The 26898-nt window shown below is 62.1% G+C and overlaps 1 protein-coding gene and 1 pseudogene across 4 annotated transcripts in view; one reads left to right on the top strand and one right to left on the bottom strand.

Annotated features, from left to right (window-relative positions):
* Nucleotides 1-8201, top strand: part of BRD1 (bromodomain containing 1) — a 38128-nt gene extending 29927 nt beyond the window's left edge. For all 4 annotated transcript variants that reach the window (XM_070411321.1, XM_070411320.1, XM_070411323.1 and 1 more), the window contains 5 exons: nt 4558-4693; nt 4979-5106; nt 6014-6123; nt 6281-6435; nt 7115-8201. In XM_070411321.1, coding sequence (XP_070267422.1) covers nt 4558-4693; nt 4979-5106; nt 6014-6123; nt 6281-6435; nt 7115-7298 — 713 coding nt within the window. In that variant the 3' untranslated portion in view covers nt 7299-8201. The remainder of the gene's footprint in view (nt 1-4557; nt 4694-4978; nt 5107-6013; nt 6124-6280; nt 6436-7114) is intronic.
* A 14448-nt stretch (nt 8202-22649) lies between these two features.
* Nucleotides 22650-23444, bottom strand: LOC139006549 (palmitoyltransferase ZDHHC3 pseudogene; annotated as a pseudogene).
* Nucleotides 23445-26898: the final 3454 nt, after the last annotated feature.

Here is a 26898-nt window from a genome sequence, read left to right as displayed (position 1 = left end):
GGGCACCTCTTCCACATGTGGCCGGGGTGACCCCGGGAGGCCTGGAGGGGGTGGGGGGAGCCCGGCCGGGGGCCTCAGCTTGGCCAGGCCTTTGGGGGCAGAGGAAGGCTTGTGTTTGCTGTGTCTCCTGTGACCCCGGTGGACCCGAGCGCAGTGCTGGTGGAGGACACGGCCGTGTTCGAGAGCCGCCCTGTCCCCTCCCGCGCCTTCAGAACGCCTCGTGTTGCCGTGTTGCTGAGCGTCGGCTCCACTGGCCACGTGGTGGCTGCAGCTTGGGGCTGGGCCTCCTGCTGCTGGGGGTGCCCTCGGCCTCCTGTCTGCAGACCTGCAGAGCCTGCCTGACTGCGTGTCATTTTGTGTCCTTGCAGGGTCTCTGAGGCTCGGCCTGGCTGCTGCCCAGGGAGCCCCGTGGGGAGAGTGACAGGTGCTCAGGGACACTTCTCAGGAAGAAAGGGGGGTGCTCGCCCCGCTGCGTGCCGCTGTGTCCTTGGACAGAGGGGAGGAGAGGTGCTCGTGCCTCAGGCTGAGGCCTCCCCACCCCTCAGCCTTCCCCCTCGTGTCGCCCGGGAGCCTGGCTTCAGGTGGTTGTCCCCAAGCACGTCTTCTGCGTGGACGTCCCGAGGGTGGGCTCGCTGTGTGTCTAGGTGCCGGGCTTCTCCGTCCCGGACTCTCCTCTGCTTGGGCGCCTTCTTGGCCTGCGCTTGGCCAGCTGTCCGTGAGGGCGCCACCTGCTCTTGTGCTTCCCGCGCGGCTCCCACCTGGTGCAAGGCCCAGCCTGCTCATTCCACACGCGAGCTCGTCCCAGGGCCTCCGGGTGCAGCTTGCCACCACGGCTTTGACAGGCCTCCGGCCCCGCCTCCTCCTCCTCTGCCTGGAAGGGTGTCGTCAGCTCCTTTGTCAGGAGGAGCGAATGGCCGAGGTCCAGGAGGTGGAGGCCGGTCGCTGCCGTCAGCTCCATGTGGCGCCACAGGGAAAGATGTTGGGACTGTGTGTCCTTGTCATCGGACTGTGGCCACAAGGTGTGTCTGGACCAGGCCCGGGTCTGGTGATGCTCAGGGCTTCCTCCGAGGCCACAGATGGTGGCCGGTTCCCTTGCTGGTGCTGGGCCCGGACGTGCGCCTGTGGCCGTGGCCCCTTCTCTCACCTCGGATCTTGCACACTGGGCTCCGTCCATCTGGGTGGCCGTCTCTGACTTGCTGACTGCCTTGGGGGTCTTCCCCGGACAGTGCCCTGAGGTGGAGAGGCAGGCCGTCCGGCCCCTTGCTCTCCGTGCTCCCCGGGGCGTGGGCTGGAGTCGGTCTCGTGGCGTCTCATGCGGCATCAGCTGCTTTGCCAACATGGTTGGTCACCGCACACAGATGTCAGATTTCAGCACGAGCGCAGCACCCCAGCCAGCGGCCCAGCTGCTGCTGGTAAATGTGAGTTCGTTTTAAAGGTAAAAGGACGAAGTGATGCTGGAAGCCAGTGGGGTTGACTCCCACTCAGTGCAGCGGTGCCTCTGAGGGCCCGTGGGAACAGCAGAACGCATGCCCTTTCTGCACGTGGACTTCTCAGCTCCGTCAGGGTTACTCATCTCCCTTGTTTTAAAGTGAGTCATGCGCACTGAGCCTCTGCAGGAAGTACACAGGCGCACCTGGGGGACACAGTCGAGGTCCAGACCCACACACAACAGGGGTCGCCATGAAGTGATCACGTGAATGCCCTGGTCCCAGTGCCCACAAGGACGGTTCGCCTCACACCGTAGTCTACTAAGTGCGTGATAGCGTGCGTCTAGCAACCACGGTGCATCCCTTAATTAAAAATCCTTCCTCAGAGTTAGCCATCTTCTGAGCAAGCCGCCATCTCTGTGCTGAAGGGTCGTGTGTGGCGGTGATGGCAGCTGACTGTGAGGTGGTTACGAGGCTGGGGCGGTGGCGGCTTCTCAGAGTAAGACAGCAGTGACGTGCTCCGCATGGCCGACTCCTCAGCACAGCCTCCCTGCGGCTGCAGCATCACCCACAAACCTCTTTCAGAGCTGCAGCCCGTCCTCAAACCCGGCACTGGTCTGCCAGCCACGCTCACGTGACGCTCTGAATCCTCTGTTGCCATCTCACCGTCCTCACAGCCTCGTCACAGGGTGGGCTCCGTCTCCCGAAACCCCTCTCTCTGCTCCTCTGCCAGCTCCTCCTCATCACTCAAGCTCTGTCCTGAGTTTGCAGCGATTCAGCGCGTCCTCAGGCTCCACGTCATGCTCCTGCTGCTGCTCCCACCACACGTGCAGGCACTTCCTCTCGGAGGTCTGGAGCCCTCAGATCGGCCACGAGGGTGGATCAGCTTCTCCCAGACGCCTGTGACTGCCTCCCGGGAGTCCCTCAGGGTCTCAGTGGCAGCTGGGACGGGGAGACCTTTTCCATTTATTCTCCCCGATCCATCAGAGGAGCCACGACGGCAGCGATCGCTTACAAACGTGGTTTTTCTTCCCAGTGAGACTTGGGAGTCAGAGTTAGTCCTTGACCCAAGAGGTGCAGAAAGGCATGAAAACAGCATTCATCTGGCCCGTCTCCCCCAGCGCCCCTGGTGACCAGGCGCCTTGTCGCGAGCAGGATGGTTAGGGAAGAATCTTTTTTCTGAGCAGCAGGTCTCCACAGGCGCTCACACTATGCAGGAAGCCGTGTGGCACGTTCAGACACAGGTAGAGCAGACGGAGCATCACTCCTACCGGCCTAGGCTTTTCTAAATGGAAGTGAGCACAGCTGCATGAGCTCCTAGCAGGAGCCGCCTGGCCTGTGAGGCCGGGCGCTGACCTCCCCTCACTGTGAACGTCCCAGGCGGCGCCTCCTTCCCGCAGGAGGCCGTGTCCTCCACACTCCGAGGCTGTGGAGGAACCTGCCGAGTGGCCCCTCCACGGTCATCCGAGCGGCCCTTCTGCACAGCTTGCTGCAGCTCAGCACCTGCTGCTTCCCCTGGCACCTCCTTCAGCTCACGACCAGCCTCCCATCTCCACACGTTCCTCCCGCCGCCTCCTCACCTCAGCCTTCACGGAATGGAAGAGCCGGGCCTGGCCCTGGATTAGGCTTTGGCTGCAGGGAGCTGTGGCTGTGTGGCCTCGACCCAGAGCACGGACCCGTCTCCTCACCAGCAATAGGCTGTTCCCTCTCATCACGCGTGTTGGCTGGAGCAGCGCTTGAATTTCCTTCCACAACCGCTTGGCCTTCACAGCAGGATCACTGTTGGGCGCGAGAGGCCTCGCTTTCAGCTTCTCTTGGCGTTGGACAAGCCTCACCAAGCTGGTCGTTTCTGCTTTTGATTTAAAGTGAGGGGTGCAGCTCTTCCTTCACTGGGCCTCCTGGAGGCCATTGTGGGCTCTGAATGGGCCTGACTTCCGTCTTGTTGTGTCTCAGGAAATAGGGGGCCCAGGAGAGAGAGAGATGGGCGGCCGGTCGGTGGAGCAGTGAGAGCACAGCATTTATCAGTTCGGTTCTTGGTCTCATACGGGGCAGTTTGTGGGCCCCAAACAATGACAGGAGTAAGGTTAAGGGTCACTGATCACAGAGCACCATGACCAGGTTTTGACGATGACAAGGTTTGTAATATTTCAGCAGCACTGAGCACAGGCTGTTGGGGAAGTGGTGCCCGTGGGCTGGCGAGATGCAGGGCTGCACAAGCCTTCGTTGGTGGAATCGCAGTCTCTGCGAAGCGCAGTGAAGCGAGGTTGCCTTTGTAAAGCAGGCGAGAGACCCTCTAACCTGACCACCCACTTCACTCGGTTTAAAGAAATGGCTTTTCAATTTTTTAAGCATGAGGAGTGGGATTTCTTTTTTGGGGAAAAAATATGCACAGTCCTCGGTGTCACACGGGAGGGAGCCCGGCTGGGTCTGCAGGGGGCGGGGCGGGGGGGGGGGGCAGATGGACGGACAGGACACACGGGCTATGCAGTGAGAGGTCTGCCCGGTCCCTTGGCCTGACGTCGGTGGTAGGGACGTGGCCAGTGTGTCTGGTCATGGAGGGCGCGGCTCTGAGGCGGCCTGGCCTGGCCTTGTGAGCGCCGCTTCCTGGGAATGCGCTGCCCCCCACCCCCGGTAGCCAGGTGCCTGTGGCCTGTGTTAACGTGTTTTTTAGGTTCTTGTTAATACTTTTCTTTTGAAAGAGTTTTTTCATCGACTTTCCGTTCCCATTTGAAGTTCCACTGTGTGAAGTCGCTCTTGGTGGCCTGGCCCCTCAGCCAGGTCCCGGCCGGCCTGGCGCTCGAGCCTGGTGCAGACACGGCTCGTCCCAGCCTGCACCGGAGGGTCATGCGGGTGGCCCGCCGCCTGGGAGCGAATAGCGTGCCTGTCCTCTGCTTGGTGGAGCCTGTGTCACACGTGACGTTCGAAGAGCCCTGAGACCAGCGCCCTGAGCGCGTGAGGCTCCGTCAGCCTTGGTGTGGCTGCACAGGCGCGGCTCCTGTGCCGTGGGGCTGGGGGCTTGGGGCGACGGCCTCCACGCTGTCACAGATGAGACATTAGGTTCCGGGTTGGGGGGACCTCGCGCTCGGGGCAGCGGCTCTGGCCGCAGAGCTCAGCCGCTGTGTCTTCGCAGGTCTCACCAATGGCTTTGGGGGCGTGAGGAGCGAGCAGGAGCCGGGCAGCCTCCCCGGGAGGAAAGCCACGCCCCGGCGCCGCTGCGCCTCCGAGTCCAGCATCGCCTCCAGCAGCAGCCCGCTCTGCGACGCCAGGTGGGCGACGGGGTTCCCCAGTTACATGGGGCCTGTTCTGTGGGCCCGAACCCGAGAAGCGGGAATGACAGATGCATGAGCATCAGGTCTTAATGGGGAGTTACTCATACTTTTCCTTACTAAGTCTTGCCTGTAACGGGATGGTGGTGAGCGCAGCCCTGGCCGCTTGCCCTGCAGGAGCCACTTTGTACCTGGGCTGCAGTCCCTGCTGCTGGGCCCAGCTCCCGGGGAGGGCGGGGGGTGTGAGGGTTTCGGCGCCACCTGACCAGCCTGCACTCCCTGCAGTTTCAGCGCCCCCAAGTGCGGCCGCGGCAAGCCTGCCCTGGTGCGCAGGCACACGCTGGAGGACCGCAGCGAGCTGATCTCCTGCATCGAGAACGGAAACTACGCCAAGGCAGCCAGGATCGCAGCTGGTGAGTGCAGCCCGGGCCCCTTTGGGCGTCCCTCTGGCCAGGAGTAAAGGCAGCACGTTGGGTGTGTCCCGTGGACACTGCCTCCCGCCGCAGTGCAGGGGGGACTTCTGCACCCTGGCCTCTCCCGGAAGGCGGCTTTGGCGCAGCGCCAGGCGGGTGCTGAGCCACAGACAGGCCTGCGGGCGGCCGTGGGGGTTTGTCCTGCGTGTCGCCTTGTGTGGGTGCTGGGCCCCAAGTGGTTCCTGTCAGACCCTGTGAGGCTGACAGGCTTTGTTTAGGCTCATGTGTGATCTGCAGCCAATTGTGAGACTACAGGGCGGGGTGGGGGGTCCCCCAGCTTTCAGGATCTAGAGGCGGCTCGGGGTCCGGTGGGAGCAGTGAGCTGTGTTGGGATGGAGACTGCATTGGAAATGTGGGTGGAGATGAGTGGTCCAGCCAGGAGGGGTCTGAGCAGAACAGCCGGTCAGCCCTGGGCTGCCTGGAGAGGGGACTGGGGACTAGCGGGACCTTGGGCCCCAGGATGTGGGTGTGGACTCCAGGGAGGTTCTGAGGGTCAGACGAAGCTCCCTGCTGGTTGAGGGTGTGAGGAGGGATGGGGAGGGAGCCAGGGCTGTGGTTTTGAACTTAGGGTGTTGGTTCCAGAGGTGCCCTGGGACCTCCCGGGAGGTGGGCACGAGGGCGGAGGTGGGGGCTCAGGAGGGAGAGATGTTGGGAGCCTGGAGGTCGGAGCCCTCAAGTAGGGTCGGGGTGCGTGGAAACCCCGGGCTAGGCTGCGGGTAAGTGTGTCAGACACGCTCAGCCAGGGCGGGTGCCCCGTGCCCACCGTTCCGGGGGGTGTCTCTGCTCGGGGACGGCGTGCACCCTGCTGGGTGCCTGGGGGCTCACCCCTCGTTCCTTCTCTCTCTAGAAGTGGGTCAGAGCAGCATGTGGATCTCAACGGACGCCGCGGCCTCCGCGCTCGAGCCCCTGAAGGTGGTGTGGGCCAAGTGCAGCGGCTACCCCTCCTACCCCGCCCTGGTGAGCGGGGCACGGGCTGGGCGGTGCTGCTGTCCCCTGCGTGCGGGGCAGGCGTCCATGGCTCCTGTCAGGACACCCGTGGGGGCGGGGGCGGGAGAGCTCCTGCACAGCCCACCTCGGTGCAGCGCTCGGTGTGACCCCTGTGTCCCCCCGGCAGATCATCGACCCTAAGATGCCGCGCGTGCCAGGGCACCACAACGGGGTCACCATCCCGGCCCCGCCGCTGGACGTGCTGAAGATTGGCGAGCACATGCAGACCAAGGCCGACGAGCGGCTGTTCCTCGTCCTCTTTTTCGACAACAAGCGGAGCTGGTAAGTGCCCGGCACCTGGGAGCGCGGAGGCTGGGGGCGGCCAGGCCTCCGTTTCTTACCTGTGGGCCCACCCAGTCCTCCCTGCCCTCAGGTGGGCCCTGGCCCGGGGCATTCTGCCCGGGGACACCGCCTTGGCCCCTCTGAGCGCGGACGGAAGCTCGCGGTGCTGCTGGCAGCTCCTGGGCAATAGCAGAGTTCTCCGACCTCAGCACTGCAGCCCCTCTGCCCACAGCTGCTGGTGTGGCGCCCGCCTGGGGGTTGCAGAGCCTGCTGGCACCTGGGGGCTGTAGCTGGGGCACCCACCAGCATTGGCATGTTCGGCTGGATTGGGTTTGGGTGTCGTGCTGGTGGCCCTGGTGGCCACTGGGGAAAGATGTGGAAGGCTGACGGGGCCTCCAGGACACAGGGGCTTCTTGGGAATCATGGAGGAGAGGAGGTGCCCACCTGGTTTTTGTGAGGGTCTGGTTGTGCCCCCGCCCGCAGCCCCCACACTGACCGGGCCGGCCACCGCCAGCCCTGCTCCGGGGTTTCTGGAGGGGCCTCTCGCGCACCCTGACCCCGGGGCACCCTGACCCCGGGGTCGCGTCAGCAGGCCTCTGCGTGGTTAGACTGACGTGACGTGTGGTGAAGGGAAGGTGCCCGCAGCTCTCACTGTTGCCACTTCTTTTCTTTTAAAAAGGCAGTGGCTCCCTAAGTCCAAAATGGTCCCCCTTGGCATTGACGAGACGATAGACAAGCTGAAGATGATGGAGGGGAGGAACTCCAGCATCCGGAAGGCTGTGCGGGTCGCCTTCGACCGCGCCATGAACCACCTGAGCCGGGTGCACGGGGAGCCGGCCAGCGACCTCAGCGACATCGACTGAGGGCCCGCCGTGTCCATATGTTGATAAGCTGTACATGTTTGTATATTGTTCAAAACCTAACTTATTCTGATGGTAGATGTTCTTTCATTCTTTTCCCTGGGGAGTCGGGGAGGTTCGTTTCCAAGTTTTCTATGAAACCATCCGTCTGGGCGCGGCGGGCGCAGCTTCCGCACGACTCTGCCCGGCACAGGTCACCGGAGGGTGCTGCTTGCATCACTTTCTTTGATCCATAGCTTTTTTAAAAAAGACTTTTGAATGTTTAATAAATTTGTAAATCATACTCTTTACACAGAGTACCTGTTATTTAACAAGATGGGATGTAAATTTGCAGTGACAAATGTGTATTTTAAGAAAGAAAATGACATTATTTTGAGTGGTACTTTGTGGAAAGAGGCGGAGAGGAAACTTCTGCCGTGTACATCACCTGCGAATCACCAAAAACACTCCGCGCCCTGCGGCTGGGCGGGCGCGTCCCGGTGCTGCCGTCCGTCCGCCGGTCCTCCGCCGCCCGCCTCCGGCCGCCCAGGGGGCCCCAGCGGATTATTTATTGTAGAAAGTGTATTCACCTGCTTTATAATGAAAAATAAATTTGCAAAAGTATATTGATAGCATTTTTATACACACGGACGTCCGCCCGCCCCGGTCGGGCTGCTGGCTGTACAGACTGGCTGTGTTCTTTGGTTTGTAACTTGTATCCTGTTTACAATGAGGGGCTTTCTGTACTTGTTTTGATTTAGGACACTTTGGTAGCAATAGAAACTTTGGATACATTTTGTATGGTACCTGTGATGTACATAGAATTAGTACTTTATTTTTATTTTTAAGAGGTAAAGCATTATGTTAGGGGAAAAGGTAGGGTGGGTTTCCAAATGCATTTTTTTATATTAAAAAATAAAGTCAAGATTTGGACGGTGTGGCCATTTCATTCCTACGTCCCCAGAGTGCTGGTGGGCAGGCGCCTGGAGGCTGGCGGGCCTGGGTCCCCGGCCTGTCCCCACCGGCACATCCAGGCACCGCACCCTGCGTTGTCATGGCATTATTTATTATTTTAGCTAATCATATTTTTATTTTAAACTGGTAGTCTGAAATTTTTAAATGTTTTTCCTTTTCAGTCTCCGTTGTTTGTGACGTCTCCACAGAAACTTGAAAATAAATGTCTTCCTTTGATAGTTTTGTCCTGTGTCTGGCAGACGCTTTATCTGCTGTGTTCCTCTCGGGGGGCCTGCTGGTGGCAAACCAGGGCTGTGGTCAGGGTAGGGCCACCCGAGCCCGGGCTGTGCAGGTGTGCCCTCCACAGGCCGCGGGAGGTGCCGTCACAGGGTCTGAGCGAGTGGGATGGTGACGCTTGGAGCTTTTGGTGCCATCAGCTGGGCTCAGGCCTAGCACAGGCTGCAGCGGTGGGCCTGGCGGGATCTGTTGTGACCAGTGAAATGACCACGCCTTCCCCCCCCCCCCCCCCAAGCTGTGGCACTCCCTCGCGGCTCTAACCCAGGGTGTTTCCTTCCATGTCGGACCCACATGCAGGCTGGTGGGAGCATTGCATGGATGTGGTGGGTTTTTGTCCCTTTCAGGTGGTTGAAGGTGCCAACACCTGCCTTTGGCTCTGGGTGGAGGGTGGTGTCGGGGTACCCAGCCCCTCACCTGGGCCCCAGGCTCTGGGTGAGGCTGGGCAGGTGGCCTGGTTGTCTCTGGACTGCTTATTGGGGTCCTGGAGGTCTGGGTGGGGGCGCTGCAGGGCAGCTGTGAGGGCAGGGGTGCTGGGCGCACTGGGTGGAGAGCCCGGGCTGGGAGGCTGCTGGCCCCGAGGGGAGTGGACCCACCGAGGCTCATGGTTGCTGCTCCTCCCTCGAGGCCACAGGAGGAGCAGAACTCTGAACCTGGAGGCTCACGTTAAAAATCCACGTTTCAATAAACACTGCCGGTCGCAGTGCTTGGTGAGCGCTGTCGTCAGGCTCAGTGCGGGCGCCGGGGCCCAGCGTCTGGGTTTCCACGCGGGACTCGTATTTAAAGACAAACACTTTGCTTTCCTAGGGAGGGTGTTTGACTTGGTCGTAAAGAGCGACACTCGCCCTGACGGGTCTGGCTCAGTGGGTAGAGCGTCGGCCTGCGGACTGAAGGGTCCCAGGTTCGATTCCGGTCAAGGGCATGTACCTGGGTTGTGGGCACATCCCCAGTAGGGGATGTGCAGGAGGCAGCTGGTCGATGTTTCTCTCTCATCAGTGTTTCTAACTCTCTATCCCTCTCTCTTCCTCTGTAAAAAATCAATAAAATATATTTTTAAAAAAAAATGACACTCGCCAGGACACTGAGAATTAAAATCCGTGAGGGCCCTGAGGCTCCATCTGACCACGAGGCAACACAGTCTGTCAAGGTTGAGGGGCTGACCTTGGGAGGCACAGCAGGGACCAGAGGCCGCAGGGACAGGCCCACAGCGGGGATGGGGGTGCACCCGGTCGCCTGGGGCCAGTGCTGGGCCCCCATTTCCAGGGGTCCCCCGTCACTTGGCGTCCTGGGCTCTGAGTGGGGTCCTGTGGTCTTGGCTCATCAACGTTTCTCCTGCTGCAACCGAAACACGCCTTCCAGGGACCTGCTCCAGTTTCCTGTCAGCCCAGCAGAGGGCGCTCCCACCCCAACATGCCAGTCCCCACACCCCCCCCACACACACTCCCTTCACCTGCTGCTGCCCAGGATGGGGGAGGGCCGAGGGCTGAGGTCCTGGGGCCGCTGTGTGCAGGTTGGTGGGGGACAGCGGCCAGGGTCCCGGCCAGAGGGGCGGAGGCCAGGCCTCAGGGGTACTGATGACAGCCCGAGTTCCCAGGTGGCCCCTGTGGCCTCCCCCCTCTGCCCCGGGACCTGTCCCTGCGGTGCCCGTGGGGCCGCAGTCAGGCACTGACCACACCTGAGCCGGCTGGCCCACTCGGCAGGATTTGGGGGTGGTGCGACCCGGGGCCGAATGTCTGGTGAGTACACAGCAGCCATCACGTTTATAGTTTTAACTCACAAGAGTTTTTCTCCAGTGACACTGGCGAGGATGTTCTTAAATGAGTGACCCTGAGGAGGCCCTGTGCAGACCTCTTGTCCCAGCCGGCACCACTGAGGGAGCCTTGGCCACGGGTCGCGTGTCCTGTGAACAGAGCACCACGCGTGGCCCGTGCGTGGCGGCCGAGGGTCCCAGACCAGCGGCAGGTTTGTTGTAATTAACATGAAGCAGACGCTGCCACTGGGCTGCCGCCCGAGCCGGGCGCTCCTTGCACGTGGGCTCTCGGCCGAGGAGGTGCCTCAGAGCCGGGGGTGGCCACTGCAGCCAGGCTCCCTGGGCCGGGGGAGGCTTGGGCAGGCCCGCGAGGCGTGGCGCTGCAGGGGGGGGGGGCCTGCAGCCGGCTCCCCACTCTGCTTGCAACCGGCAGCGGTGCCCTGGTGCACGCGGGGGAGACGAGGGGTGCTCACCTGCAGCCAGTCTGCTGGGAGGGCCTGACAGGGGGCTGGGCTGTTGGGTTTCTGGGGTCCAGGGTGCTGGGGTACAATGTCGAACAGGCCCAGGGGTGGAGACTTCACCCCTTGCTGCCTGTGCTGAGCCCCGAGGGCTGCCTGTGTCCGTTGCTCGGGGGCGTGGGGGTTGGTTACACGGATGCACCCCACCCCCGGAGCCCGAGCTGCAGGGGCCCGGCTGGGGGCAGGGAGCCCTCCACACACATGGTGTCTCATCCCCCCACGACCCCCACAAAGGCGTCCTGTCGAAGCTGTTAGTATTGTCCCCATTTTCCAAAGGGGACATGGGGCTTGGAGGGAGGCGTTGCCTGCTCTGGGGTGCGAGGGACGGCTCGAGCGTCGCCTGGCTGAGACCCTGGGTCCGGCCTGCTCGGGAGGGTCAGAGGGCTGGGACCTTGGGGCAGCCCGGAGCCTTGACCCCAATGTGCACTCACTCAGCTCCGGAGGCTGAGTGTGGGTCCTCTGATGGCCTTGCGCTGAGGGAATATGTTCTTATTGGTGTCAGAGAGGGAGGGAGAGGGAGAGAGGGAGAAACGTCAACGATGAGAGAGAATCATGGATTGGCTGCCTCCTGCACGCCCCACACTGGGGATCGAGCCCGCAACTCAGGCACGTGCCTTGACCGGGAATCGAACCCAGGACCCTTCAGTCTGCAGGATGATGCTTTATCCACTGAGCCACACCGGCCAGGGCTCTCCTGCTCTTATGGGGGCCTGTGCACAGAGCAGCCCAGCCCCGAGGGAGCGGGTGTGTGTGTGGTCCTCCCAGCAGGCAGGCCAGGCCCCGGCTCCTGGCAGTTTGGGAATTGGATTGTGAGCGATGAGGTTCGGCCCAGTGACTGATAGATGCCTGCACGTTGATTAAAAGTAAAATGCGTGACCTTTTCTTTCGATGAGAGGCAGACTCAGCTGGAAGTGATCAGCGTCGGGGGGAGGAACGTAGAGGCCGTGGAGAGAAGTTTGAAGGCATTTGAGAAATGCGGCGTTTTCCCCGAAAACAATGCGCATTGTGATGCCTTAATCCCGGCTTCGAGTGATGGCAGGTTCTGCCGGCGCCCAGAGCCTTTACCCAGACCCAGCACAGTTCCCGATCTCATCGTCATTATCTCTTAATCAACTCCCGTCAGGCATGGCGTCTGCTGTCACACACTCTGTCCCCAGGAAGTGGCTCTGGGAGCCAGGAGCTGGGGCCTGGTGGGGCCGGCGAGCCATGTGCCACAGCCTCGTGGGACCCCTGGCCACTGTCCACTGCCCACCCGTGCCCCTCACTCCTCGCACAGGGAGGATCCCCACAAGCTCCACCCCACTGGCTCCCCGGAGGTCTCAGGAATGAGCCCATCTGCAGGGCTCTGGGCCTGAGGGTGTCAGCCACGTTGTCTCTGGACTTGGCTGCAAAGCTTCCCAAAGGCCACGCCCTGGAACCCTGGGCCCGGAGACCAGGTGTGAGCTGCTGCGGGTTGTCCTTGGCTGTGAAACAAGAACCATGAGGGTCACCCGGCTGGCGTGGCCTATGAACCACGAGGTCAGGGTTCGATTCCCAGGCAGGGCACATGCCTGGCTGCAGGCTTGATCCCCAGTAGAAGGTGTGCAGGAGGCAGCCAATTGACGGTTCTCTTCTCTCATCAATGTTTCTCTCTCTCTCCCTCTTCTGTCCTCTCTCTCTAAAATCAATAAAAACACATCCGATATAATAAAAGGCCAGCGACCATAACGGCGTCACGACCATAATGACCATCGACCAGTCGCTATGAGGTGCATCGACCACCTCCGGTCCCTCCCCCCAGGGGTAGTGGCAGGGCGGGACTGGGGACTGTTGAGTGGCGGTGGGCGGCAGGTGGTGAGTGTCCAGCGGCAAGCATCGTGGGGTGGGGAGCTTCACGGAGCTTCGTGGGGCAGCGGAGGCGACTGTCGTGGAGCTTTGTGGGGTGGTGAGCTTCGTAGAGCATTGAGGGGCGGTGGCGAGTGTTGTGGGGCGGCAGACATGGCCCTGATCACAGGCTAGGCCTAGAGACCCTACTCGCGCACGATATCGTGTGCTGGGCCTCTAGTCCGATGTGGTCGTCACGCCCTCATGCCGTGATGCCCTCACGCGGCAACGAACGATCGCCAGGAGGCTGTGTACACAGTGGGCGTGCGCAGGTGGGCTGGGGCTTGATGCTGTGTGTGCAGCCCGGAGGCAGGGCCCGCGGCTCCACGCAGCGAGGCCTGAGGGACCCCTGGCTCTGGCCTACCTCTTTGGGGCGATCGATCGTGGGGCTCCCGCACTGTGAGAGGGCACAGGCCAGGCGGGGGACCCCCCCACCCTGAGTGCACAAATTTTGTGCACCGGGCCTCTAGTATATATATATAAAAAAACAAAGACATTAACAGAAAAGAATACCACAGACCAACATTTCTCATAAACATGGAAGCAAAAATCCTCAACAAAATAGTAGCAGCTCAAACCCAACAATGTACAAAAAGAATCCACCAGGACCTGACCCAGTGGGATTTACCCCAGGCATGCAAGGCTGGTTCAACCTTCAAGAACCAGTAAGTGTTACCCACCACACCAACAGGCTACCCAAGAGAGACTACATGTGGTAATGTTACGTGCCACGCATGACACAGGTAGTGATCATATCTGCAGTGCAGAAAGCACTTTTTTTATTTTTATTTTATTTTATTTTTAAAATATATTTTATTGATTTTTTACAGAGAGGAAGGGAGAGAGAGCCAGAAACATCGATGAGAGAAAAACATCGATCAGCTGCCTCCTGCACATCCCCTACTGGGGACGTGCCCGCAACCCAGGCACATGCCCTCGACCGGAATTGAACCCGGAACCCTTCAGTCCGCAGGCCAACGCTCTATCCACTGAGCCAAACCGGTTTCGGCAGAAAGCACTTTTTTTAAATTTAAAAATTTTATACATTTTTTAAAAAAAAATATTTTATTGGTTTCAGAGAGGAAGAGAGAGAGAAACATCAAGGATGAGAGAGAATCATTGCTCAGCTGCCCCCTGCAAGTCCCACGCTGGGGATCTTGTGCCCTGACTGGGAATCGAACCCTGACCTCTTGGTTCATCGGTCGACGCTCAGCCACGGAGCCACACGGCGGGCCAGAACGCACTCTACTGCTGGGAAGTACACCGTTGCACGGAACGCTACGACTTTTCGCCCATTCACTGCTTCGGCGTTGTCTCCAGTTTTTGCCACGTCCACATACAGACCACGCAGAGGGCCTGTCTTCTCGTTTCTCGGGCCAGGACCCAGGACGGAGGTGACAGAGGGTGGGGCAGGCCTGTGTTTGACTTTAGGACAAATGCCAGCCTGTTCGCCCAGCAGCGCCACCTCCTGGTCATCACTTGATGTTTTCTACTTTTTGAAGAATTTTCCCCAATTCCACGAAAAGTACAAACCTACGTATCCAATAAGCTCAACCGTTCCAGGCACGTGAGGAAAACCACACTTTAAGGAACACGGCTCAGCACGGAGGCTACCGAGGAATCCTCCAGGGCAGGCGAGGGGCCCGAGGCTGCCTTCCCGGGGCTCAGAGGTGCGGCCCCTTCCTGGGGGAGCCAGGGTGGGCAGGGAGGATCCCCACAGTGGAGGGTCCTGGGGGGCCTCTTCCCGGGGGGTGTCCAGGCCCATCCAGCCTCACCTCACCCGCCCGTCTCCCTGAATATCCAGTTGTCGACCACCCGGAATCCAGACAGCCGCCACCTCTGGCTGCGTCCCGGCCTCTGAGTCCCAGCCTCCTGGGTGCCACCCTCGGCCCTGACTGCCCCCCGTCACCGGCGTCACCCCCTCAGAAGCAAATGCTGCTCGTCAGGATCAGTGCTGACGTGTGCGACATCCCCCTTCAGAAAGTCTGACGGCCCGGCGCTCGGCTCCGTCCGGACCCGCGTTCCACATCTGGTCTCGGAGGACGGGGTGAGCTTCGCGTCCAGGTGCGGCCTCGCAGGTGCTGCTCCGAGGACAGAGCACCGCCCCCCCGCCCCGCAGCCGCCGCCTGCGCGTCCCCGAGAAAAATTCAATTAATTAGTGGGCCATTTCCAACTGATAGCGAGTCCAGTTTCTCAGTTATTGTCAGTGCTACAGGTCAGTACCACGTGCCAGTCCCTGTCTGTGAAAACGTAAATTGCTGCCTTCAGTCCTGGCCAGTGTGGCTCAGTGAATAGAGCGTCGGCCTGTGGACCAAAGGGTCCCGGGTTCGATTCCAGTCAAGGGCACATGCCCAGGTTGCGGGCTGGATCCCCACTGGGGACGTGCAGGAGGCAGCCAATCAATGATTCTCATCATTGATGTTTCTATCTCTCTCTTCCTCTCCCTTCCTCTCTGAAATCAATAAAAACATCAAACAATCGCTGCCTTCAGTATGTTACGATCTTCACCTTATCCCGCCCTGACTGCAGCTTCTGTGGGGAGAGGAAAGGCTCAGCTCTGGGGTCACGGTCAGCTGGGCTCCTGGGAGAAGGGGCTCCCCAGAGCAGGAGGAGGCTGGGGGCAGGCAGGTGGGTCAGGGCCTGGGCCTTGTGGGATGTCTGCCCGGTGAGAGGGGGTGGCGGGGGCTCCCTCTCCCTCTTTGTCTCTGGCCCCTTGGGGAGTGCAGGGTCCCTGCCCCAGGCCCCCCGTTGAAAAGCGAGAAAAGACACCAAAAGGCGCCCGGGGTCTTGAATGTCTGCGAAACGGCTGCCCGAGGACAACGGGAGGGGAGCGGGCGCCTCCCCCAGGGAGACCCTCCGCCCGAGGCCCCCGCTTGGGGGGCCTGATCCACCGTCCTGGGATCGCAGAGGGGTGTCCTGCCCGGCCCGCCGGGCTCAGCCGCCCTGGGCTGGACCGCGTGGCCCTGTCCCGTCCTGCTCGGGCCTCGCTGGGCATCCAGAGGCTCCGGTGGGGGGTTCGAGGTCAGTTGGAGCTGGGGTGCCGGGTGGTTCTGAGACCCCTCACTTCCAGCCCCAGGCGGCCTGGCCCGGAGCCCCCCGCCCCCCGGCTCCCAGGCCCCTCTGCACGCCCAGGGCCTGAGCCTGGGGGTCCTGTTCCCAGGGGGGCGGCGGGAGGAGGCCGGGGCGGGGCTGCAGCTGGGCCAGGCCCTTGCAGGTGGCGGGTGTTTCCTGCGGCGTCGGAGCAGCTGCCTGGCCGCTGCAACCCCCCGCACGGCCACCAGGTGGCAGGCGCGCTCTTCGCGGGCCGCGGTCCCCGGTGGGGGGTGTGCAGGAGGCGGCGGGTCGATGTTTCTCTCCCATCGATGGTTCTGGCTCTCCGTCCCTGGGGTGAGGGCTCTTTCCCGCCTCGCGGGCTCCGTGGGGCCCCACAGCCAGGCTGGGGGGTTCTGTGCTTGATTTCTGATCTGGGGTCCCCCAGGGTGGGAGGGGACGCGGTGGACTGCGCCCTCCACAGGCCCAGCCAGGGCTGGGTGGGGGGCCGGGCTGGACCTGACCCCCCAGGGTCCCCCCTCCAGGGACAGGCGTGTGTCTCTGTCTCAGTAACAGTGTTCAGTGGGTGACAGCTTAGAGAAGGTCACTGTAGCCCGGCCGCGTGGCTCAGGGGGTGAGCGTTGACCTATGACCCAGGAGGTCAGGGTTCGGTTCTGGTCAGGGCACAGGCCTGGGTTTCGGGCTCGGTCCCCAGGGCTCGGTCCCCAGTGTGGGGCCTGCAGGAGGCAGCTGATTATTGATGATTCTCTGTCATCACTGATGTCTCTCTCCCTTCCTCTCTGAAATAAATTAATAAATATACTTACAAAATTAACTGTAGTAAAGTCCCCCACCTCCCTGGGAGGCAGGGGCAGGGGTGCCCCCGGGGGCCTCATCTCTGGGCAGAGGGAGCGGTGATGCTGGTGCCCGCGGAGCCGGCAGCGCCCCTGCCCACACCTGCCCAGTCCTCATGCCTACGGGGCTGCGGTTCAATAGGGACCATTTGTAATTGGCTCGGAAACCATTAAAGGTCTTATTACTCTTGTTTTTCTTGGGAATTAAAACTCTCTGCTAATTACAAACCATAATTCTAAAGCAGAAGGGCAGAAGTCGGAGTCCTCGCCTGTCTCTCAGACTCAGGCACAAACACACTGACAGCTGGTCATCTGCCCGGTGATGAGGTAACCGTATGTGTGAGCTGCACGTTCTCTACCTCTCCCTCCCTCCCTCCCTCCCTCCCTCCCTCTCTGTCTCTCTCCTTCTCTCTCTCCCTCTCTGTCTCTGTCTCTCTCCCTCTCTGTCTCCCTGTGTCTCTCTCCCTCTCTGTCTCTCTCACGCTGTCCCAGGGATGCTGGCCTCCCCCGGGGCGTGAGACTAAAACAGCCCCACTCGGGCGGAGCAGGGCAGGATCGGCGTCTCGAGGTCCGTGTGGAGGCCGTGGGGGCTCCTGCTGAGCGGCCACACTAGCCTCCCTGCAGGGGTAGCTCCTTGGAGGCACTGGGACAGGATGGAATTCCCACCCTCATCCACCCAGCTGTGCACCTGGGACCGAGGCTGGATGGGCCCGGGATGGATGCCAGGAGGATTGGCTGAGCTAGGAGGATCTGTCTGTCCATCCATCCATCCACCATCCAATCATTTATCCACTCACCATCCATCCATCCATCCATCCATCCATCCATCCATCTATCCTTCATTTATCCATCCATCCATCTTTATCCATCCATCCATCATTTATCCATCCATCCTTCATTTATCCATCCATCCATCCTTTATCCATCCATCCATCATTTATCCATTCATCCATCCATCCATCCATCCTTCATTTATCCATCCATCTTTATCCATCCATCATTTATCCATCCATCCTTCATTTATCCATCCATCCATCCTTTATCCATCCATCCATCCATCATTTACCCATCCATCCTTTATCCATCCATCCATCATTTATCTATTCACGATCCATTCATCCATCCATCTGTCCACCATCCATCCATCCATCCTACATTGCAAAGGGCTACTATGTCCCAGACACGGCGAACCCTTTCCATGTCTCCACTGCTGTTCATCCGACGTAAGTGCTGCTCTCATGACCATTTTATAGGCGTGGACACTGAGGCCCAGAGAGGTTCAGTGACTTGCTCAGGCCACACAGTGAGGATCTGGGCAGGGGGTGGTGTCCCGGCAGAAGGGGTGTCACCCGTGTGCAGTCTTCCCATCAGCCCATAAACGACGCCACATGTGACTTGGCCTGGGTGCTGGGGGCAGGGAGGGCGGCCGCTGGAGGGGGCGGGGTTTGCAGGGACCTTCTGGGCCTGTCAGCGTCCTCGGAGCTGTGACCCCATGACCCCGCCTGCACCAGCCCCGCAGGGGGTTGGCGATCCCTGGTGAGTGGGGTGCAAGCCCCCCCGCGCCAGGCAGAGCTTTAAAATCCCTCCAGAATTTGAGGCGAAGAAATTGGTCAACACGCAGCTTCTTTTTACAAAACAGGAGATTTCCGCTAAGTGATATTGGAGGCTGAACGGGAACTCGGGTTTTCAGAGCTGAAATCTGCGATCATTTGGAAGCCGACTTCCATTTGGCCTCATCCTGTGTTTTATGAAAGAAAATCAGAATTGCGAACACACTCCCTTATCTCTCCGATCGGGGAGGGGATATAAATACCCAGGCTCCCGGGAGCTCAGCCGGTAGACACACAGCTCCACCGCCTCCGGTAAGACCGCTTCCCCGACCGGTGCGTCCGGCTCGGGGCGGGGGTGGGGGGACACAGAGGCCTGGACGGGGGCGAGGTCACCCATGCTTCTCGGGACGGAGCTGCCAGCTGGAGGAGTTGGAGCTGATGGGGAGCTCACTGCCTCACAGACACCTGTCCTGTCCTGGGCAGGTCTGTGCTTCAGAAAATGGTTTATTTCAGTGAACCGAGGCCAGCAAGGCCGCCCAGCACAGCGGGCTTCTTCCAGCCCCTGCCAGACCTGTGCCCCCGCTGCCACGCCCTGATCCGTCCTCGGTCTTTCTCCAGCGAGGTTGGCCCCCAGCTTGGGGTCCACAGCCGCCCCTCTGTCCAGTCTGGTGAGGCTCCTGCCGGAGCCGCAGGGCTGCCTTCCCCGGGCGGGAAAGGAGCCAACAGCCTGGGGGTTTGGTGGTGACGTGGGGGCAGGGGGTGGAGACAGCCCAGGCCTCTCAGTCTCTGCACAGGGCCTCCTCCCACCCCCTCTTGGTTCCTCTGTCCGCTGGGAACCAGGGACTGAGGGACCCCGGTCCAGGTGATGGGGCCGCCTGAGCCCCACCGTCCCCGCTTGTGCCTCCAGAGCCATCCCCGCCTTCTGTCCTGGCTACGCAAAGCTCCAGAGTCCGGGCCTAACCGCCAACAGTACCTGCCGCTGCCCAGGGCTGCCTCGGGGGGCTGGTGACCACCTCCGTCAGTGCCCCTCCGGCCGGGAATCCTGAACTCCTGAGGGGATTGGTCACCAGTTCTCACACGAGGGGTCTCCTGCTCCCCCGTCCCCCGACAAGCCCTCACGGCCTGTCGCCTCCTTTCGTGGGTCCTTAGATGCTCCGCCTCCCTCAGCCAACCGCGGGGACTGGGTCTTTGCAATCAGATCATCAACAGGAGGAAGGCGGAGTTGAGTCCACACCTCAGAGGTGGCCTGCACGACAGAAGAGCTCCTGCTGGGGGTCAGGGATGGGCCTCCAGACCTGAGGGGTCCCTGAAAGATAGGGAGCTAATTAGAATCCAGCAGGATATTATAAAATTCTTAAGCTATTTCAAAAAGGTGTCCATACCTTTGAAAGTATTACAGATGTCCACTTTTCTTACATTGACAACTGCACACAGAAATTAACCTTAAATCTAACACTAACAATAATCCTAACCCTAACAAAAGCCCTCACCCTAACAGTAACCCTAACCCTAACCATAACCCTAACCCTAACCCTAGCCTTAACCCTAACCCTAACCCTAACCCTAACCCTAGCCTTAACCCTAACCCTAACCCTAACCCTAACCCTAACCCTAACCCTAACCCACACCTGCCATTTGGGGCTCCTGGCAGCCTCTGCACCTGCTGCAGCGTCACCCCAGGCCCTGGCTCTGCTCCCTCCTCCCCATCTTTGCAGATGTGTTTGCTGCTTGCACGTTGTCCAGTCCAGCCTGCCTTTTCCAGAAGCTTCCAGACCAGCTGGTCCTCGGAGCACACTCCCTCCTCCTGCTGCCTTTATGTCCGGTGGCCAAAGAACAAGCCGCCTGCTTCCGGTCAACCCTTCTGGTGGGCGGCCGCAGGCTCCTGGTTTAAATGCTAATCTCCCCCAGAACCCTAGACACGCCCAGGGATAAGGTTTAAGCAGTTACTGGGTGCCGTGGCCCAGTCATGTCCACACACACGATGACCCAGCACACGGGTGAAGCGCAGGCGGGGCTGACAGCCTGGAGGAGCCCTGCCCGGCCTCGTGCAGCCCCGCCCTTCACCTGGCTCAGCCTCTGGGGACCCACAGGCCACATTGTGGACACCCCTGTCTTCACGGCCGAGGCCGCGAGGATGTGCTGGGGTCTCGCCGGCCCTCCTGGGAGCAGCATGTGGCCTCCGCCCGGCCCTGCTGCCTGGAGCGAGACAGAGGAGGGGGCACAGGCCTGGCTTCGGGGCCCTGGCAGGCAGGTGTGACCAGCAGACGGACCAGGCCGGGGGGGTGGGCAGGTAAGTGCTCCACGCCCACAGGCCCCTGCGCTGGGTGATTCTATGTGTGGACGTGACTGGGCCACGGCGCCCAGATACCTGGTGGCACCTTATTCCAGGGCGTGTCTACGATTCTGGGAGAGACTAGCATTTAAATCTGAAGACTGAGCCCGGCCAGTGGGGCTCAGTGGTTGAGCATCGACCTATGAACCAGGAGGTCAGGGTTCGATTCCCAGTCAGGGCACAGGCCCGGGTTGTAGGCTTGATCCCCAATGTGGGGTGTGCAGGAGGCAGCCGATCCATAATTCTTTCTTATCATTGATGTTTCTCTCTCTCTCTTCCTCTCCCTTCCTCTCTGGAATCAATAAAAATTGGAAGACTGAGTAACGCACAGGCCCCGAGTGTGGGGGGACCCATCCCGTCCCCCGAGGCCTGTGGGACAGGACCATCCGTCTGCTGTTCTCGGCGCTGGGACAGGCCTTCCCTGGCTTTGGACTCAGACTCAGACTGGAGCCGCCCCCACTGCCTTCCTCGGCCCCCGGACGGCAGACGAGGACCTGGGACTCCTCACCTCCGTCACCACAGAGCTGGACTGACCATCGCAACCATTTTTTAAATTTTAATCCTTCCCCGAGGATATTTTTCCATCGATTTTTAGAGAGAGGAAGAGAGAGGGAGAGACAGAGAGAAACAGCGATGTGAGAGAAACACATCGATTGGTTGCCTCCTGCACTCGCCCTGACCAGGGTCTGGGCTGGGGAGGAGCCTGTAACCGAGGTACGTGCCATAAACCGGAATTGAACCCGGGACCCCTTGGTCTGCAGGCTGACGCTCTACCCACTGAGCAACACTGGCCAGGGTCCATGGCAACCATTTCCAGGTGTGTCTATCTGAATCCTCTTTCCGTTCACCCCCAGCTGGTCCCTGGGAACCCCTAGGTGAACGTCCCTGCTGCCTGGACAAGGGGTCCCACACCCCCCCCAGGGCCTGTGACTGGCTCAGAGGCCCCAGCGAGAGGCCAGACCTGGGAGCTGGTGGCCTCGACCTCACCCAGACCCGCTTCTCCCCGAAGTCACGCGACTGTCTGGGGGCCTTGATGGGCTCTTGTTCGTAGAAAAGTTATCCCAGAATTTACCCCATCGGCTCCCCGACATCGATTCCTTCACCCGGGAAGACCCCAGCGCAGCGCCCGGGCCCTGGGAGTCCCCCTGAGGGGGCGTCGGCCTCTGGCTTCCTCATTAAAAGGCTTTCCCCGCCCGGTTCTCAAGCCCAGGGCTAAACACGCAAATTAGTGCTGCTGCTGACACTGAGGATGAAGCCCTCGCCCTGCAGCTGGAATAAACACGTGGGCTGAGTGAGCACATGTCCTCCCAAGGCTCCTGTGAGGAGCGCGGCCATGGTAACCGTGTGGCTAGCGGACCGGGGACCGAGTGCGGGGAGGGGGCCCCAGGCCCATGGAGCACGGATCTGGGACCAGCTGTGGCGGGGGTCACGGATCCCCCACTAGAGACAAGGAAAGACATTCTCTGCAACAGGAGACTACGCTCCCCACCGAGAGGATGTCACCCGACAGCCACGGGGCCACGTGGGGAGGCGTGTCCGCGGAGCAGATGGTTAAAAGCAGAGGCCTTGCCCAGCCACTGTGCGCCCCCGGGAGCCCCAGCGTCTCCCCAGGACCCGCCCCCATCTGGCCACGGGCACTCTGGGGCCACCCCACCTTCGGGCAGGAATATGGAGAATCGCATGGTTCGGTGATGAAAGGAGGTTGGTTTTCCCGCTTCCGGAGACGCTCCTGACAGCTCGCTGGCCCTGCGCCGACTCAGACGCCGCCTGGAGGCCCTGCCCGGGTTCAGCTGGTTCCCCTTTGGAGGGCGGAGGCTGCTGGGGGTTTCGGGGCAGCGCGGACCTCGTGTCCCCCGCTCTTCCCTCCCCCAGCCCTAGGCGGTCGGAGCCCCTCGCCCCCCCCCCCCAAGGCTGCTAGGGGGCAGTCGTCACTCCAGGGCACCGAGGACGCACCCCACAGGCGGGGCCCCTCCGTCGCCGGCCCCCCAGCCAACAGGCGTCGCAGGAACTCGTGGCGCCCACTCCCGATGCTTTACTCACAGCTGCGGGGGGTTCCCCTGTTGCCCTACGCCCCCGCCCCCTTTCTGGGCAGAAGAGGACCCCCGGCTTTTACAGGGTCCGCCATGCTGGCCTCCTGGTGCACCCCGAAACAAGGCGGCTCGTGTTGACGTTTGTCGCGTGTCCCCCGGAAAACCTGTGGGAGGCTCAGCCCACGGCCGCCGGGAGCGCCTCAGACCACGTGGTCGCGCGCACCGGGCCTCGGGGGTCGCGGGGCGGCGAAGGGGCTGAGCCAGGCCAGGGAGGGCGGGTGGCCCAGCGCGTCCTTCAGGTTCATCCACGCGGCCCTCCAGCCGCGCTCGCCCCGCGCCCTGGCGGTGCGGTCGGCGCAGACGGTGCCCAGCTGGAGGGCGAGCGTCAGGGCCGCGAAGAGGAGGCCGTACAGCGCCGCCATGAGCAGGAAGAGCAGCGGCGCGCGGGGCGCCGGGCGGCCGTGCGCGCAGCCCCGCAGGGCGGACACGCCGAGCAGCAGCAGCGCGTGCAGCGCGGCCAGCGCCGTGTACAGCGCGAAGAGCAGGAAGAACTTGCGGTTGTCCTCGCCCACGCAGTTGTTGACCCACGGGCAGTGGTGGTCCGCGCGGCGGATGCAGCGCCCGCACACGGGGCAGTGGCGCGCGCCCGGCGGCCGCACCAGGTCGCAGACGGAGCAGCGGGGGCCCCCCGGCTCGGCGCCCGGGCCGGACCCCGCGCCCACGGGCAGGGCGCCCGGGTCGGTGAGCAGGGTCCGCGCGTGCGCCGCCAGCGCCAGGCCCACCAGCGCCAGGGAGAGCGCGCCGTGCACCGCGCCGCCCGCCCCGCCGCCCGCGCCGCCCCGCGCGGGCCCCAGCAGCTCCCGCAGCAGCACCGCGCACCCGCTCAGCAGCAGCAGCCACGTGGCCGCGGCGCACGCGAGGCCCAGGGGGTCCCGCACGAACCACACGCGGCGCGGCTGCTGGGGGCCCCTGTGCGCGGGGGTCGGCGCGGGCATCGCGCTGGGAAGGGGGGGCCGGCGGTCCCTGCGCGCCCCCTGCGCCCCGCCTCCCGCGCGCGCCCGGGTTGTCCGGCTGGAGACCCGCCTGTGCGCGGAGTTCTAGAATGTGCGGCTCGGGGATTTGTGAGCACAGAAAGGGGAGCCCTGCCCCCCAGGCGGCTTTCCCTCGGGCGGGGCTGGGCACAGGGCCTCCGAGGAGGCGGGGGCGGGGGTGGTGCTGAGCGCTGAAGGACACCCGCCCTTTTTTTAAAAAAAATATTTTTTTATTGATGTCAGAGAGGAAAGGAGAGGGAGAGGGAGAGAGAAACATCAAGGATGAGAGAGAATCATGGACCGGCTGCCTCCTGCACGCCCCCCACTGGGGATGGAGCCCACAACCCGGGCCTGTGCCCTGACCGGGAATCGAACCGTGACCTCCTGGTTCCTGGTTGGAGGCTCCACCACTGAGCAGCCCGGCTGGGCCGCACGGCTCTCTTTCAGGACCTGGAGAGAGCCAGGGCGGGAGGGGGGCAGGCCTGGGCGTCCGTGTGGGGGAGGGGCAGCCGGGTGGGGGGGGGGGCTTTAGGGAGGAGGACCAGGGCCTGGGCAGAGGGTGGCTGAGGGGGCCCTGGGAAGGTCCTTTGGCGACTGTGGTCCCGGTGGTGCTCAGGGCCGGGGAGGGGCGCGGGCAGGAACCCTGGTGGAGACGGGGTGCTGTCTGGATCGGGGCAGTAGAGGAAGGGGGCTCCGTGGGCTGGGGGCGTTTTAAAGTCCCCAAGGCTCCGTGGAGCTGGACGTGGCAGCCGCGCTCCTGACCAAGGGGCGGGACCAGCCACACTGGCTGTTAAGGGATCTCCGTGTCCAACCAGCTGGAGCCAAGTGCAGGGGACACAGGTGGGCAGGCAGGCGGGGCTGGGACCCTCCTGGTGCTGGGTCCTGGGCTGAGGTGTCAGCCGTGACGCAGGTGCTACCAGCTGCCCATTGGTCGGCCTAGTCCTCTCCCCGCCCCACCTGCCTCACCCCCTCCAGGCGGCTGTCCTGCGAGGGCTCCCCGGTGCCTGCAGCCTCCCCACTGCTGTTGACCATGGACACGGGGGGGGGGGTCTGGGCGGGGCCAGGACATCAGTGTGGGGTCTTCCTCATCCCCTGAGGGCCCCAGGGAGGCCCTGCAGGCAGGTCCCTCCGGGTCCTCAGCTGCCCTGACCTTGTTCTGGGGACTCGTCGTTGAGGTTCTGTGACGGGGGCATCGCTTGGGTTTACCGGCCGGCTGTGCAGCTGGGAACCCCCATTCTTCTCCTTCTGACCCCGTGTGGGTGCTCCTCTTCGCCCCCCAGGACGGTGGGTGTGATGCTATGGAACTGCCCACCTCTGTCCAGGGTGACCCACTCCATCCAGGTGCACACGTGTGAACACTCACACATGCACAGGCACACACAGACACACACAGGCACACATACACCTGCACACACAAGGCACACACAGGCACAAATGCACACACAGGCACAAATGCACACACACTCACACATGCACAGACACACATGCACACAGGCACACACATGCATACACGCACAGGCACACACATGCACACATACACACAGGCACAGGCACACACATGCACACATACACACATGCACAGGCACACACAGGCACACATGCATACATGCACAGACACACACACGCACACACGCACACACATGCACAAGGCACGCACATGCACACATGCATGCACACACAGGCACACACAGGCACACATGCACACATGCACAGACGCACAGGCACACACATGCACACAGGCACACATGCACAGACACACACATGCATACACACACACGCGCACACACGCACACAGACACACATGCACAGGCACACATGCACACACATGCATACATGCACAGACACACACATGCACACAGGCACACATGCACAGACACACATGCATACACACACGCACACACACACAGACACACATGCACAGGCACACATGCACACACATGCACACACATGCACACACATGCACACAGGCACAGGCGCACGCATGCACACATGCACACACATGCATACATGCACAGACACACACATGCTCAAGGCACACACAGGCACACAGGCACACACATGCACACAGGCACACACATGCACACATGCACACACAGGCACACAGGCACACACACATACACACAGGCACACACATGCACACATGCACACACTGGCACGCATACACTCGCACATGCACACACGCACAGACACACACGTGCACACAGGCACACACACACACAGGCACACACAGGCATACACGATGCAGTCCTCATTATCTCCAAATAGCAGGGCCGTTTAGAGCAGAGACCCTGAAAGGGGGGCGGAGCTTGTGGGTTTGGGGGGACAGGCGTCCGGTCGCCATGTGGCTGCTCCCGCACCTCATCACAGCGCAGCCCCTGAACGCCCTGGGCCGTGGCGCTCTGCCCGTGCAGGTAGGGGCGGAGGCTGACAGAGAAAGACGACGGCCTGCCTGCCCCCACGACGGACACGTCCCCACAGGTTCTCGCCAGGTGACATGTGAGGCCTGGTGGGTCCGGCGGGCGCGGTGCTGTGGGCTGGAGCGGGGGACGTGGGACCTGGGACGTGGGACCTGGGACCTGGGATGTAGGACCTGGGACCTGGGACGTGGGACCTGGGACGTGGGACCTGGGACGTGGGGTGGGCGGAAGAGTGCGGCCCTCTGAGCGCCCCTCCCCCCTTCCCTCTCTAGCCCTCGGCGCATGACCTTGTCCACCTCCGGTCCTCGTCCCCGCCCCACTCTCCTGGCCTCGCAGACCCTGCTCCTGGAGGCGTGGTGGCCAGGGTGGGACAGTGCTGGCCCGGCCTCCTGGGCTGACCACTGTCCAGGGCACTTCCGGGCCGGAGGGTGCGTGGCCGGCTCCGCCCCTGCCTGGCGCCAGGTCCAGTCTGCAGACCCCACGGGCCAACCCTCGGGCCTCAGGCTCCCTGACCCGCGGGAACGCCCGTGTGAGCCAGCACAACCCACCTTCCGGCCAAGAAGGAGCAGCAAGCAGCCGGGCAGGCCTCTGAGCTGAGCGTGAACATCCAGTGCTGAGACCGGGAACGAGGAGAGGCCGGGGGGGGGGGGGGGGGGTGGGGGGTGGAGGGGCGCTGTGTGGGCGGCCTTTAGAGCCCCCGGCTGCTGCCCGCCTGGCACCAGCACCTCCTTCCTGTTCCACCGTCAGCTCTGCCTCTGGGGCCCAGCTGGCCGAGTCTGGGGGCGCTTTAGCCTCAGTGCTCTCTACCGGGAGGCTCGCCCTACCCCCACCCTCGGGACTCGGGGTTCCCAGCTTCTGACGATTCGGAATCATGCTGGTTTGAGGTCCCACCCAGCTCCGCGTGCTGCAGGCCTCACGCTCACGCATCCCGGGCTGCCTGGCCCCGGCCCCGGCCCGGCGGGCACCCTGTGGGCAGCAGGTGGGCAGGCCTGGAGGGCTCC

Source organism: Myotis yumanensis, unplaced genomic scaffold (genome assembly GCF_028538775.1).
Source record: "Myotis yumanensis isolate MYYU_CA2020_CCGP unplaced genomic scaffold, mMyoYum1.0.hap1 SCAF_3, whole genome shotgun sequence".
Classification (NCBI taxonomy): Eukaryota; Metazoa; Chordata; class Mammalia; order Chiroptera; family Vespertilionidae; genus Myotis; species Myotis yumanensis.
Note: the sequence above shows the minus strand (reverse complement) of the source record. Positions and strands in the feature narration are given on the sequence as shown.